This window comes from Triplophysa dalaica, chromosome 7, assembly GCF_015846415.1.
Source record: "Triplophysa dalaica isolate WHDGS20190420 chromosome 7, ASM1584641v1, whole genome shotgun sequence".
NCBI classification, from domain to species: domain Eukaryota; kingdom Metazoa; phylum Chordata; class Actinopteri; order Cypriniformes; family Nemacheilidae; genus Triplophysa; species Triplophysa dalaica.
The window spans coordinates 15,279,754-15,294,646 of record NC_079548.1 but is presented as its reverse complement, the minus strand read 5'-3'; the positions used below and the strand labels follow the sequence as shown (position 1 = coordinate 15,294,646).

Here is a 14,893-nt window from a genome sequence, read left to right as displayed (position 1 = left end):
CTTTTAAAAAGAGTCAATGATATGTCCTGTTTATTAAAAGAGGACAGGAAAATGCATTAAATGTGTGTACTAAGGTACATAGTACATCATCGGTCTGATGTTAAAGGGGTCGTATGGCGCAAATGCGTTTTTTCTGTGTCTTTGGCGTGTTATAAGTTGCCCATGCATGAATAAGACCGTCCAAATCTATACACAAGTATGGTGGACGTACTTGTAAAACTCATTATATCGTCGCCGTCGGAGCCATTTCATGGAGACGCTGTGTGTTTCGTTGCGAAAAGAAAGCATCTTTGTTTGCCAACTAAAAAGGATTTGTTACATTTTATTAACAACACGTCTGAATATTCAAGTGTGTGCAGCGCATTTCACAGATGATTGCTTCATAAACCTCAGAAAGATGAAGGCTGGCTGTGCATGAAAGCTTTTGTTAAAAAGTGGGGCAATTCCAACCTTAACAACTTCGCAAGGACAGTCTGGTGCTTCAGATTTGCAGCCTGTACGTATATTTTCATTGTAAAAGACTTTGTTTTGGACCAACGTGAGTTGAGTTTGTCGTGTGTTTGTAGCGCATTTTGTTTCTTTGTGTGTTAGGTTAACTGGCCAATCATTGCAAACCTCGCTTTTCACATCGATGAGCTTTGTTAAACATTCTGCGTGTTTTAGAGAGACGGAGTGAAGAGGATATACAAACAAGCACGGTATGAGGAAAATACAGCGTTTTTGAACCTTAAATCGTATATACACATTACATTACATCTTAAACAAGCGATAATATTCCTTTTAGCCTTGTCATTTAACACCTTAAAATAATAAAAGGATCATTCACCCAAAAAATTCTTTCATCATTTACTCACCCTCTTGTAATTTTGAACCTGTATGACTTTATTTCTGCAGAACACAAAATAAGATATAAAAGAAATGTTGGTAACCAAACAATGTAGCTACCGATTGACTTGCATTGGTTTTGTGCCCATACAATAAGTGAATGGGTACTGCTGCGCTTCGGTTATCAAAAAAATTTATTTCAAAAGAAAATCATACAGGTTTGACATGACAAGACAGTGAGTAAACCGAATAAAAAACACTTTTCACACTGATCACACACACATTCTCTTCATTCTGAATTGCTCATTATTTTTGCTTAGGGGCATGTGAATATGTGTTTTGCCTATAAGTATAATTTAATTTATTTAATCAAAATAATAATTCAACGTCTCTTTGTGTTAGGAAAAGCAAACAGTGAGATTCTAATTGATGGGATTCATGTTTGCTTTCTTGTCATACATGAATACTTTGCAGCTAACCTCTAGAGGCCACTATACAGGAGGCACTTGCTTCTGAATAATAAAACTGAGAAATTAGCTTCGACTGTCTCCAATACATTTGGATAAATTGTTTGTTCAGTGTTGCGTTTGGAGCATGTGTGTATTTAACATCTGCTGACTAGGATTTTGTGCACCTTGTGTGTTATACTTAAAAAAGTACCTCCTGTAATCTGTTATTTCAGCAGTGAATTCAACTAAAAATTATTGTCAAAATAAATGGATGATATTCAAGTATGAATCATTTTCTGTGAATCAACGTCCTCCCTCTGGTAGCCTATCTATTTTTTTGTGTGCTTTTTTACACTTGATTTTTACTTGTAATCATGTGTAAATGTGTGTGTTAGACCTGTCATTATCACTATGCATCAGCATTATGTTTGCTCACTTTCACTCATTCCCAGTCTTTCTCTTCTGCTGCCTCATAATTCATTATTCCACTTCCTCCTGTCTCTTCCCTCCATATGCTCCTGATGGACTCCCAGGCAGCAGAAGGCAGATCATCTCCCTAATGGCAGCGTGTGCATCACTGTGGGTAAAGCAATGGCCAGGAGGGAAATGGGAAGTAAGGTATTAGAGCATGTAGGTTTACGGTGCTAAACCTACTAGTTTGTTTGTGTTTCACTATAAATTTCAGAGCTTTTCATTTTGCTTGTGTTTAATAATGTGCTGGTCACAATCCAAAATGTCACATGTCTTCTGTATTCACTTCATGGCCACCTGTTGGGCATCATGTCTGTTTTGATAGGACGTAGCGGCTGTAACTAATTTTGACAAAAAATGTGTTCTTATATTCTCTACAGATCCAAAAGCAGTGAAATGTCTATGTTTTCATTGTTCTGAATCAGATCCGAATAAAGTCTTTGACTTTCTCTGTTATTTAAATAGAGGCTCTGATCTCTCATCTGATAAATTGCATGGGTAGGACAAAGATATACCGTACATGTGTCCTGTGGTGTAAAATAGCAAAAAACTGTCAATATTATTTATAGTATATTTATCATAAAATAGCATAATTTTTTTTTTACAAAATGTTGCTACCACTGTAGGACACATCTCTTCTATAATTTGTCAAACACCATAGAATATAATATTCTTGGGACCATCAACCTTGTGAAGATGATCCAAAAATGGTGGTGCTATCTGGCAACTCGTTAAAAAACCTGTCAGGAAAAGTTATTATGTTGATATTGCCACTAAAATGCTTTAAACATTTCCACAATTTTAAAGACTTTGTGGCTTTTAATAAAAAAATTTAAGAGACTGTAAAAGAACTTATCTTTTGGCTGCAAACTATTTTTGTAGTGATGTAAAACTGACACTAAAGTTATGTAGTTCTATTCAAATTTCATTAGAATGACATTCTGTCAGAAACCTCCATGATGATTACAAGCACATATTTCATGAACAAATGAACATGGGGGTGAATAAATGAGGAATTTATTTATATTTTTAGAGTAGCTATTCCTCAATTCCAAAATGAGCAAACGTTGTTTGCCAACTTCACAAAAGCATTGTTCAAATTGTGTATTGCTCACACTTTGCCTTTACAAAGATAAACATTCCTAACAGTGTTTAATTTGTTAGCTGTCATTCTCCCTCTCTCGCTCGCTATAAATATCCTTGTTCTCTGGGATTTTTTGAAAAGGTCTTGCTAACACATTATTTTGCATTGATTTTGCCTGCCAGAATAATTCTACCTTTAGTTTCTCTGATGGATGGAAGCCAGGAGCTCGTCCTTAGAGTGTTTTCTCTCTCTCCACCTGCATAGTAACCTGCTTTAACACAACAAAAGGGTCAACTCTGTATGCTGAAGAAATCTGCTTCCCTGGACATGTCAAATCAATGTCTTAAAAAAGACGTTATCCTCCAAGCTTGCTTAATCATGGGAATGAACAATGGTCGTCATCTTTGAATTATTACTTGTAATGTGGATGTTTGGTTATATTGCATTAATAAGACCAATGGGGTATTTGTACAGCTCTGAACAAAAATGTGTGTTTTGTATCCCTCACAATGTAAATATAGTTCCTACAGGTTTTCATATCAACATGCTTTAATTCTTGCTATTCTAGATCAAACAAATTTTTTTACGATAATATCGGAGGCAGTGTGTAAAAGTGATTGACACAACGTGAGGTGGGATTTAATTTTTAACGTGCGAAAATTTTGGACGCAAATTTCAGACTTTCGGGCTTTAGAGAACAGAGCTGTAAAATTACTGCAGATTATTTTTAAATCAAGCAATATGCAACATGCAACAACTGACAAAATTCTATCACTTAATTTTACCAGCTTGCCTTTGCTCATTTCTAATGCCAACACTATTTAGTTGGATTGTATCACGGTAAGCCCGTATCCGTTCTGTCTGCCCTTCATCGGGCATCTCTGAGAAAGGTAATGCTGCTTCTCCAGAGATTGTACGCTATTAAAGTATTCAATGCTAACAACATTAACCGCAAGGTCATTCAATTGAGCTGCTCCTCAGGAGCTCGGTTGGTGTCTATTATGAAGCACAGCCCTAGTGTTTGTTTAAAGTGTCAGCTATGCTTCATAAAATACATGCTTTCACATTCAACGCTTTTAATCAGATGTGCATGATTCATTAGATGGTAATCGTGTTTTTAGCCCTAAGCTCGCCGAAAGGGGGCGAAGGGGGCAGCGGAGAGACCTTTGTGACAGTCATTGAGGGGTCTTTCAAATCCCGTTGATGTGAACAGAACTGAAAAAATAGTATGATGTTTCTCATAGGGTCTGTCTGGGTCATTGTCTAAATGCTGTCTCCACTGGTCACTGTGACATTTAGAAGTTTTAAACTCAATTCTCCTCAAGTTTGCCAACCAGAAAGAAGGCTCAAGAAAGTGTTCAGGAACACATACATGAATAAATATATAGCTCACTTCTGTGCAGAGACCTGCAGCTGTCAGCTGTATAGTAATCCACAGTTGCAGTTTTGTTGGGTTTCTGTGATTTGGCCTCGGGGTTTGTGTCGAGTTTTCCATCACCTTGGATAGAGAGTTTATTCCGCTAAAATTTGCAGGAGCTCTACGAATATGTTTTTACTAAAATTGCTCCACACAAATGATCCGGACCTGCTATCTTCTGCCCAGGTTATTGGGTGGAAACTTTTCTGTTTACCTCACCACACACAAACAAATTCACACACATATATAAATTAAATTCCAAGATGTTTATTTATTCGTTTTATAACTGTTTGACCCATGAGTGGTTGGAAAGTTAAAATCTGTCAGAGGTTGGATTTTGGGACGCGTAAACAGTTGATGCGCTGTAGCTCGGATGGTTGATAAAAATTTCATTTTTAATGCATGTATTTGTGTTCAAGGGCTGTATGGAAACTGACAGTGAAACTCACAAACATATGGCAGGAGATTTTTTGGGAGTTTGTAGGAACCTTTTTTATATTTCAGATTATGGGGATGTTTACAGTAACGATCTGTTTACAAAACACACACATTTACGCACCAGAATAATGTCAACTTTTCTGTGTTTTATGAACAGTGTCAATTTTTTGTAATATTGATTGTGCAAGGTTCTTTATTCCTTTGCATAATACAGAGGCGAGAGGTGATTTGGGAATCAATTCTTGCTGGCAGCACCAAAGCCTATTATCATATGTGTGTGTAAGAGAGATAAAGTGAGTGGAAGAGAGAAAGATTGGCATGATTAACTCCGGCTGATGTTTTGTTTTGCTTTCTTTCAGCTAATGCTGGGGCCTGCTTTCCAAAGCAAGGTAACCGCACCCCTCCCCTCATTTTAGAAAGCCACTCGCTGGCCCTTCACTGATATTGTCATTGTATGTCAAGGTCTTGTCTCTTGCATACTGCTCAGACACAATGAATGAGTTTTTGTGTTGTCATGTCGCAGTTGTGATGTACAAGTTTAGCTTAAGTAAGAGAGAGAATGAGGGATTGCAAAGAGAATCAGATCTAAAAATGCATTCAAGTTCTCTTCTGGTACTCTGAGGCAGTTTAGGATGTGTGTGCATCAACGTGCACGTGTCAGAAGTTACTTGCCCCTCAGATTTTTGAGCTCTTTGAGATTTTGAAAATAATCATTTAGTTATTTTAATTGTTATTTAATGGAATAGCTTCAACGTTAAAATTAGGTTTTCTCATGTTGCAAAATGAGCATGACTTTCTATCCTCAGTTAAACACAAAATGACTTATTTATAGCACAGTGTCCAGCTGCTTTTTTCCATACAATGAATGTGGCTGTAATATCAAATATTCTCTTCATGGTTATCGTGGCCAAAGAATTCTTGATAGTGATGTTATCATGGTGTCTACTGTCTATCACAATATCTTTTTAAAGAAATCAATTATTCTATCAATCAAATTCATCTTTAATTTTATTCCAGGTTTTGTCCTTTACTTGGTCAATGAAACACGTTTAAAATACAAATGTATGAAGTCTGAAAAAGAGTTTGTAACAATTGTGACTCTCAAGGGAAACATTTACGTGTGCTGAACAGTTTACAATATGAAGGTGTGACTACTTTAACGTGATATCTATAATTATGGTTTTGATATCAGTTATCGCAGAAACCACATTGTAAAACCCCACAATGTGAATGAAGACTACAGCAGATTTTCAAGTCAAGGCAAGATTTGTATCATCAGATTAAATGAAAAATAGATCATATATTAATGCATACACCTGCGGAAACAATTTTCATTTGACATGACAAGACACATGAAAACTGTGATAAAAAGTTTGAAATCAAATTTTAAACATTTCCTTAATACATTGCTTTCAAGTGAATATGAACTTGTTTTCTTGGCAGTATTTGAGGTTTGAAAAAATACAGAGCTTTCTTTTATTTTGACCTGTTTCTCCCATTTTCATTTTATGCTAATAATTTCAAATAGAAAGAATATTTTTATTTGAAGTTTTGGAAAAATGATAACTTTACCTAACACATACAGTATACAGGCGCTCTGCATTTTTTTCACGCTCAGCGTATCATAGTAACCAACGCAACTCCTGACGTTTTCAGCCGCATAAGTGCATCGGTGGATCTAGAGCCATAAAACTCTTAACCTTTTTTCTGTGTAACATAAAAATAGTCATTATCAAATAGTATAGGTCACGCATGATTTAAATGAAAAACTGTACATACGACTAGGATTTATCACTACACTAGCTTGTGAGCCCAACTCTGACCCCAGCAAATAATAAATAGATGCCCAGCACTCCTAACTTCTGTTGTTATCTGTTATCAATGACACTCTCTGACAACTTGAATAATCATATGTTTCACATGTGTATGTTTGACAAAGCATGGAGAGGTTTGTGTGTTTGTGATCCAGCATGTGTTCTCGGTAAGCAAGAAAAGGCACTTTAGGTGACAAAGGCGACATGACAGGCAAAGCGAAATGTAATATCCTACAGAGAAATTTTGGCTCCATTCTTTTCTCTGATCTATAGCTCGATGCCTTTTTTTTAGTTTCTTCTCTTCCTCTAAACCCGAGATCAATAGCTCTGCAGGGAGCAGCCACTCGCTCCTGTGCCTTTTTCTGTTGTAATAAGTCCAATATCTCATCCTATTCTCTCTCTCTCTCCCGTTCCTCCATCTCTCTCTTTCTCTCTTCCACCACTTGCTTGTGTCTGTTTACGAATGTGTTTGTGCTGTTGCATGCGTGTGTTGTTGTGCACGTCCGACTGAATGCGTGTGTGTGCTGATGCCACACATTCCTCAACTCCTCTTCATCGTCCCCGTTCATCTCTTCTCCCAATCCAGACCCGGAGCGTTCCGGAGGTCACATGATCTCCACCGATGATCTGGAGTACCCGCGCGAGTATCGCACGCTGGGAAACAGCACCCGACGATTTTCCAACGTGGGGCTGGTCCACACCTCCGAGCATCGACACACGGTCATCGCCGCCCAGAGCATGGAGGCCCTCACCAATCTGCACAAGGTCGACATGGAACGCAAGCGGGACGCCTTCATGGACCACCTGAAGAACAAGTACCCACCGCAGCACTCCCTACCACCCTCTCCATCCCCTTCACACAACAGCATGAGGGGCACGGCAGAGAGGAACGCACGGGAACAGGTATGTACAAGTTTTAGGATGAGCATCAGTCTTGTGATGAAATATTTCAATTAACCCATCAGATTTAGGGTTGAATGAGTTTGGGACTTTAATAGCCTATTATGATACTTTGAAATTTCTAAATTCTGTCATCCTTTACGTACCATTAAGTTGTTCCAAATCTGTATACATTTCTTTGTTCTGATCAACAGAGAAAATGCTTGTAACCAATTGTTGTGTTTCATAAAAATTAGCTCATCGACAAAATATGAAATGCTTTGTATAAGTGTCAACTTTTCAATCAACAATCATTTCCATCTAATTGTAGAGTTACGATAATGTGAGTGGTATTATTGTTTGAATTTTTTCACTTTCTTTGTCAAATACACAAAGATGTGGTTTTGAAATGATACCCTTCAGAAATTCTTGTGAGAAATAGTCCCTATAGATCGAACAAATAAACACTTACTATACCCACAGCTTGAGCGAATCTGTCAAAATGACACACAAACAGATTTTGTTTCAGCAGTAGATACTATAAAATCCAGCCGCATCCAGGAGGATAGTGACAGTGCAGTCAGTGCAGTGAATTGGATGTTACGGAAGAAGATGATGTAATGTTGATTTCAAATTTGGATGATGTCATTGTATCAGGCAAACATCAGCCAATCAGCTGTGTGCAGTAGAAGTGCAAGAGAGAGACAGGTGACAGGAACCATTGTGCTAAAATCTTTGAATTCTGTTATGCTGATATTTTTAAGCGGAAGTTTTATAGCGTCAGTCTCTAATTATACTCCGTATCCATGTATCACCACATCTCTATGTCCCCTCTGGAAATCATTTTTCATCAATTTTATTCTTCTTCGATACACGGTGTCTAGTGCACCTATTGTTAACATTGCCAGCTGTTTTTTTTAGGCAGCATCCTAAGTTAACGCTCCTGAAGCTCATTACAGAATGATTTGGTACGCCACATAAAGGCAGCAATTGTAAGCACTAGAAAAATAGACAATCGACTGGTTTTCAGCAATTTGACATTAACTTGTTCCGAAGCTAATGGTCTGATCCCTTTATTTTTTAAGCGTAAAATTACATTGCACACAAATATTGGAAAAATAATCCATTTTTAATAACACTGAAGTGAGAACTAAATAAAAACCTTTATTTATAATTGACATTTAATTTGTTCTCCATATTGGATTTTTTCTAAGCTTGTCACAGTGCATTATGTATCTTAAAATGCAGTCTCAATTTGCTTAGGAATGGCTGTTTGTTGTCTAATATTCAGGTTCGTTTTCCTGCTTAGATTGTCATCACAGTATATACATCCAAATGAAATTTCACCCAGAATTAAAATCGTCATCATTTACTCACATTGACTTACCCATGGCTCTCACTGATCCCCAACCACTTGGACATTCTGCTAGCTGACACTCTTTGTGATCCACCCAATAATGAAAGCCATGGGTTTATAAAGACGCATGTAAAGTAAACAATGACAGAATCTTCATTACATTTCTTTTAAAGGGATAGTTCACCCAATAATAAAAATCATTTACGCTCAGATTGGTCCAAACCTGTATACATTTCTTTGTTCTGCTAAACACAAATGAAGATATTTGGAAGAATGTCAGTAATCAAACAGATCTCATTTTAGGGTGAACTATCCCTTTAATGCCCAATGAGCGTCTAAATGGAAGAGAAGAAACGAGAGTAGGATCAAATTGAACAGTAAGAGAGAGAGGCAGGGAGGTAGGGTGAGAGACAGGTGGAGTCCATGGTTGCCAAGGCAACGTCGCCCTTATATGGAAACCGGTGATATCATATTGCAAAGGTCAGGCGAGAGAGAAATAGAGAGAGAGCGAACAAGGAAGAAAGAAAGTGTGTGAAAAGCGTGAAACCGGAGGTAGAGTAGAGGAGTGTTCTGGACTATCCTCACCTCTGAAGGAGTGACACAGGAAGACGCAGGATCACAGGGATTCCTCATTTGCTTCTCCGCAGCCTTTGCCGTCAGCACGGAGAAAAAAAAATGGAAAGGGGGAGGGGAGGAAGAGGAGAAGAAGAGATGGAGTGCGGCGATAGATGAGTGCAACGGTGCGCAAACCGGCAGCAGGAGAGTTAATTACGCTCAGCCAGCTTTTCCAGCATTGAAGAGTTAAAACAGGCAGCCAGTAGCCAGCCGATGCTGTAATGAATTAAATAAAGAATGCTGCCGTCGCATGTGCTCGAGAGAGAGAAAGAGAGAGAGAGAGAGAGAGAGAGAGGGAATAAGAGAATGAGTATTCTATGCACCTGACAGCCAGCTGCTAACATTGACTGTCTGAAGGCATCTAGCTGCTGTGCATGTGTGAGCTGTGTCCAGGAAGGACTCACACACGCGTGCAGGTGAGATTTGCAATGATGCCTTTATTTGTTTCCTTATTGTGAGCGTGGTTGTCAAGGCAACTAGACGCAGATAGACAATACCTGTGTTTGTTTTTCGGTAGGTGTGTGTGAGTAAGCTTGCATTTGTTTATTTGTGTGCAATCTAAGTTGCATTGTCAACGGACATGTGTTTGTGAGCTAGCGTGTGTGAATTTACGTGTGTGACAGTGAACGTATACGTACGCCTTCCTGCATGTGCGAGAGAGAGAACGAGGTGTTTTGCATGCGGATCAGGTGATGTAAAACTCCAGTCGACTCTGCCCTTCTGTCAGCTGACGCTGGATGTAGTCTTGCTGGGCGGACACATGTTTCTCAGGTGGAGACTAATTCTGGTCACAGGACTAGACGCAACAGGGTTTAGGCCTGATTGTTGTGTGTGGCGTTCATGAGGGTGTGTTTTTGACTTTGATTTTGCTGTCCAAGTGCACATGGGCTTCTGCAGTACAAGCAAATTCCACATCTACAGAACAATAATCACACCAGGTTATGCGAGACGGATTGTCATTTATACTTGATAGTAATATGCGCATTAAATGCATTTCCTGTGACTGATGTGATTGGATCTGCGATTTCCCAACTGCACGCATCAGTGAAGTTACAGTAATGTATTATTGCTTGTAAGAAAGGAGCTAAGGATTTTGCGCAGTATTGGTGCTATAAAAATGACATTCCTGAAGCGGAATGGTACATTTTTAGCCCAGTTTCTGTATTAACAATGATGGATAGGTTTTGCATGATATGTTATTATCAGACAAACAGAAGCTGGTTTGCTCACATTAGCAGGTAATGTTAACTTTTGTTTTGTTTTATAGTAGCACAATGAATGATTGACAGGTTAGTAGATGCCGTTTGATTTGGTCCAGGATGTATCTGGTCAGATTAGTATGTTAAAATAAGACAAAAAGCATATTCAAATGCGATGTGGTGACGTTTGTTTTTGTCTCTAGTGTTTCTATTTCTACAATGGTTTGGGTGAACTAAGGAGAGAGAAATGAAATGTGATTGTTTATGTATGTCAATAAAGTGAATTTTTTTATTTGGGCTGCCAAATGATTAATCGCGATTGATCACATTCAGAGATTTTTTTTAAAGTTCTTTATCATCTTACACAAATATTTTCCTTGTGTGTTAAAAATAAAAACAAGGGGTGTCAAAGGATTAATCGCATCCAAAATAAAAGTTATGTTTACACAATAAATGTCTGTTTACTGTGCATATTCATTTGATATTTATAAAAACATACACATACGTGTAAAAAATAGAAGATAAAAAAAGTTTATAAAAATGGATACATATATATCTAATTTAAATTATAAATAAATATACAGTTAACATGTAAATATCCTTTAGATATGTATACATGAATGAACAAAATGAATATGCACAGTACACAGAAATATAAAGTAAACATAACTTTTATTCTGGATGCGATTAATCATTTGACAGCCCTCGTTTTTATTTTTAACACACAAGGAAAACATTTGTGTAACATGATACAGAACTTTAAACATTTTATACTGCACACTTATTAACTCTTAAAGGTGCTGTTGCTTTTCTGCTGGCCCTGACAACCAATTACCCCTCATCTGCTGTTGTTTCTTAGCAACTGAGGACGCTGGCCTCACATTGCCCCTTGATATTCTGCTTGTTAAGGGAATATAACATCTGCAAGAAACAGTCCACCGGCTCTTCTGTGCATGAATTAATATATAGGTTCTCAATTATTATCAATATGATGACATCATTTAGTTCAGTTATCAAAGACAATGTCAAAGAAAGACATTTACCGCCGGATCGTGGCTGTCACATCAAAGTGATTGAGAAGCAGTCAGGTGACTTTACTGTGTGCTTAAAACATTGGCAGGACACTGGGAAGGGGGTGTGTATTTGTTTTTGTATGTGTTTATCTGTCTCTAACCATTTCTAACCGGTTTCTACTTTCTGTTGTGGGAACTCAGTTTTTTTTTTTATGCAGTTGAGTTTTATTAAGAGTTGAGTTTTGAGTTAGTCTAAAGCAATTATTTATTATAAATACGTTACTTAAAAATAATGTTTTATACATTTAAAGCTTTGTTTAAAAAACAAAATGTTTCAAAACAATTTAATATTTGGAATTTTACTTTCAATGAAGAGGAAACCAAGTTACATATCAGAAGAGGGTTTGGGTTTGAAACTAATACTGGGGGACATTATTATTGCAATGATGTCCAAAAGTAGGCACTTAAATCTCCGACTCTATCAAAGCTACTCTTTATCCCACTGGATTCTTTGAGAACTATGCAAAAAGCTTGGCTTCATCCAGGCTGTTGTTGAGTAACAGAACACCACCTGGCAGCAGCAGGTCCATCTGCCGGTTTGTGGCACCTGACATCAGGTAACCTAGAATAAATCCCCGCAGGTAAAACCTTGCTCCTGAATATGACCCATTTCTTCCTGGAGGGCTATGGAGCATCGCCCATTAAAAGAGGCAGGGCAACCAGTTAAACCTGCTCTATAACACAATATAGACAGGGTCATCTGAGAAGGGCAGGGGAGATTCCCAGAGATCAGTAGCACACAAATCCTGACCAAAAGAATTGTTCTTTTTTCGGAGAGAAGATTAAACCTTGTGCAGTGTGTCTGTGTATTGTTTGTTTAGGAGAAGCCTTAAACATTTAGATTTCCAAGCTCTAAGATATTTAAAAGAAGAGAATCTACAATTAAAGTTTTCAGAGTAGGTAAAGTCTTCTATATTACAAAATAAAAAAAATTGTCTGAATGCATAACTAGTGTCAACCTGCTGAGCCGCACATTTGAGAAGAGGAGTTTGGGCGGGTTTATCGGTTCAGTGAGGTTAGGACAGAAGCCCCTCCCCTAGGAAGAGCCTCCAAGGTTAGACAAACAAAGCAGAATGCAACGGTATCCTACATTGAAAAGGAGACAAGAAGGTGTTTTTTAATTGATGTAAGCTTCAGTAGGCTAAATGAACTGCTTTTGTGGAAAACCTCTTATCACTTTGTAAGTAATTCAAAACAACTGTTATATGAGCAGTTGCTACCCGATGTAGACATCAATCTGCTGAAGTTATTTAAACGCTGGTCTTGTATAGAGGGAATTGATTCACTTTTAAACACTTGTGTTTGTGCTATTCATCATTGATAATCTAAAGTATGTTTGCTATGTAAAATGAAGCAAAACACTTTGAAACTTCAAGTTAAAACTGAGTAAGTTTGATTTGAAACTCTTTACATGGTGCCTACTTATCAATTAAGATATTTCTTTTCTAAATGTATGTGCACATGCAGGCACATTTCATTACATTATGTACTCTAGACTTGCACATAAATTATTCAGAGGTCCTGATCCATTAGACTTCTACACAATGTTTGTTAGCACTATTTCACACATCCGCTGTCTTGTATCAGAAGAATATTTGTGTTTATGAGGTTTATTTAAAACCGTGGGGCATGCGTGTTGGTCATGTTTGCTCACACTGTGTGGACCAAAAGTCCCACAAGGATAGTGAAATGTGAAATAGCTACAACCAACAGCCCTGATTAATAAACATACTAAATAATGCAAAGTTGAAATGCAACAAGGTTTTTATGAGGGGTGAAAAAATCATTAGCTCTGTGTAACAAAACAAATGTCCTTATGATGAAACTCCTGTCCAAGCAGCATACAAATTGTTTTAATTATCATTTAAAAAAAGCAAAAGTTTTGTGTAAAGGCTTGGTGGAGAAACTATCTTTAGCTAGCTGAGTATTAAAACAATAGTCCACGACAGTCCACTAAGATATGTGAGTGTTTGTTCTGCTAAATTTAAGGAAAAATGCTTGGACACACTCAAATACATACACTCACCTAAAAGATTATTAGGAACACCATACTCATACTGGATTTGACCCCCTTTCACCTTCAGAACTGCCTTAATTCTACGTGGCATTGATTCAACAAGGTGCAGAAAGCATTCTTTAGAAATGTTGGCCCATATTGATAGGATAGCATCTTGCAGTTGATGGAGATTTGTGGGATGCACGAAGCTCCCGCTCCACCACATCCCAAAGATGCTCTATTGGGTTGAGATCTGGTGACTGTGGGGGCCATTTTAGTACAGTGAACTCATTGTCATGTTCAAGAAACCAATTTGAAATGATTCGAGCTTTGTGACATGGTGCATTATCCTGCTGGAAGTAGCCATCAGAGGATGGGTACATGGTGGTCATAAAGGGATGGACATGGTCAGAAACAATGCTCAGGTAGGCCGTGGCATTTAAACGATGCCCAATTGGCACTAAGGGGCCTAAAGTGTGCCGAGAAAACATCCCCAACACCATTAAACCACCATAATTGCATTAATGAGAAATTGAACATAGGTGTGTGTATAAGTGCACACATACCAATTTTATTCTATTGTATTTTACTTTGTCTTTAGAGGAAGTGAGAGAGACAATGAGCAACAGTTAGAAAGAGAGACCAAAACGTTAAAGTGAAAAGAAACAACATTGAAACAACAGACAGATGAAGAGAGAGACACTGCGACATCAGTTTTACACTTGCTTGTTGACGTTTCTGACTGTCTGTAAAAGTGAAATTCACAGATTTAATGCCAGCGATAGGTGAGGGCACCTCTGCAGACACCTGACCCATCTTACTATGATTGATGGGTCTGGGCAGCAGGCCAAGACAGCAGACAGAGGGAATCTTTTTAATTATTTTTTTTCTCATTTGCTTCAATCCTGTCAGTTAGTCAGTCTGACAGGGATGCCGATGGGCAGGTGAGAGAAGAATAAGCCTCCAAATACCTTCATTCAGATGAGTTTAGAAGGCCAACACGTCGCTCCATGTCATGCCTCACAATTGAATTAAATGTTTCTCATTGTCTTAAAAAGATTTTCATCTGATGATGCATTAATGTCTGAAATAAATTTACAAACACAAATATAATTGTGCTAATATAAACTTTTTTCATTATAAACTAATACAATTTGATTTAATAAAAAATCACTTTCAAATGGATGACTATGACTAAATAGTGAAAAAAGAGATGTCATTAAAAAAACAGAATAGATGGGAACTCTGTTTATTTTAAAAAGCATTATTGGACTCT

General features: G+C 37.7%; 1 protein-coding gene across 2 annotated transcripts in view; it reads left to right on the top strand.

Moving 5' to 3' along the window:
• Positions 1-14,893, top strand: part of srcin1a (SRC kinase signaling inhibitor 1a) — an 88,191-nt gene that overhangs the window by 33,644 nt on the left and 39,654 nt on the right. For both annotated transcript variants that reach the window (XM_056753926.1, XM_056753927.1), the window contains exons 2-3: positions 5,044-5,073; positions 7,085-7,401. In XM_056753926.1, the coding sequence (XP_056609904.1) occupies positions 5,044-5,073; positions 7,085-7,401 (347 nt within the window). The remainder of the gene's footprint in view (positions 1-5,043; positions 5,074-7,084; positions 7,402-14,893) is intronic.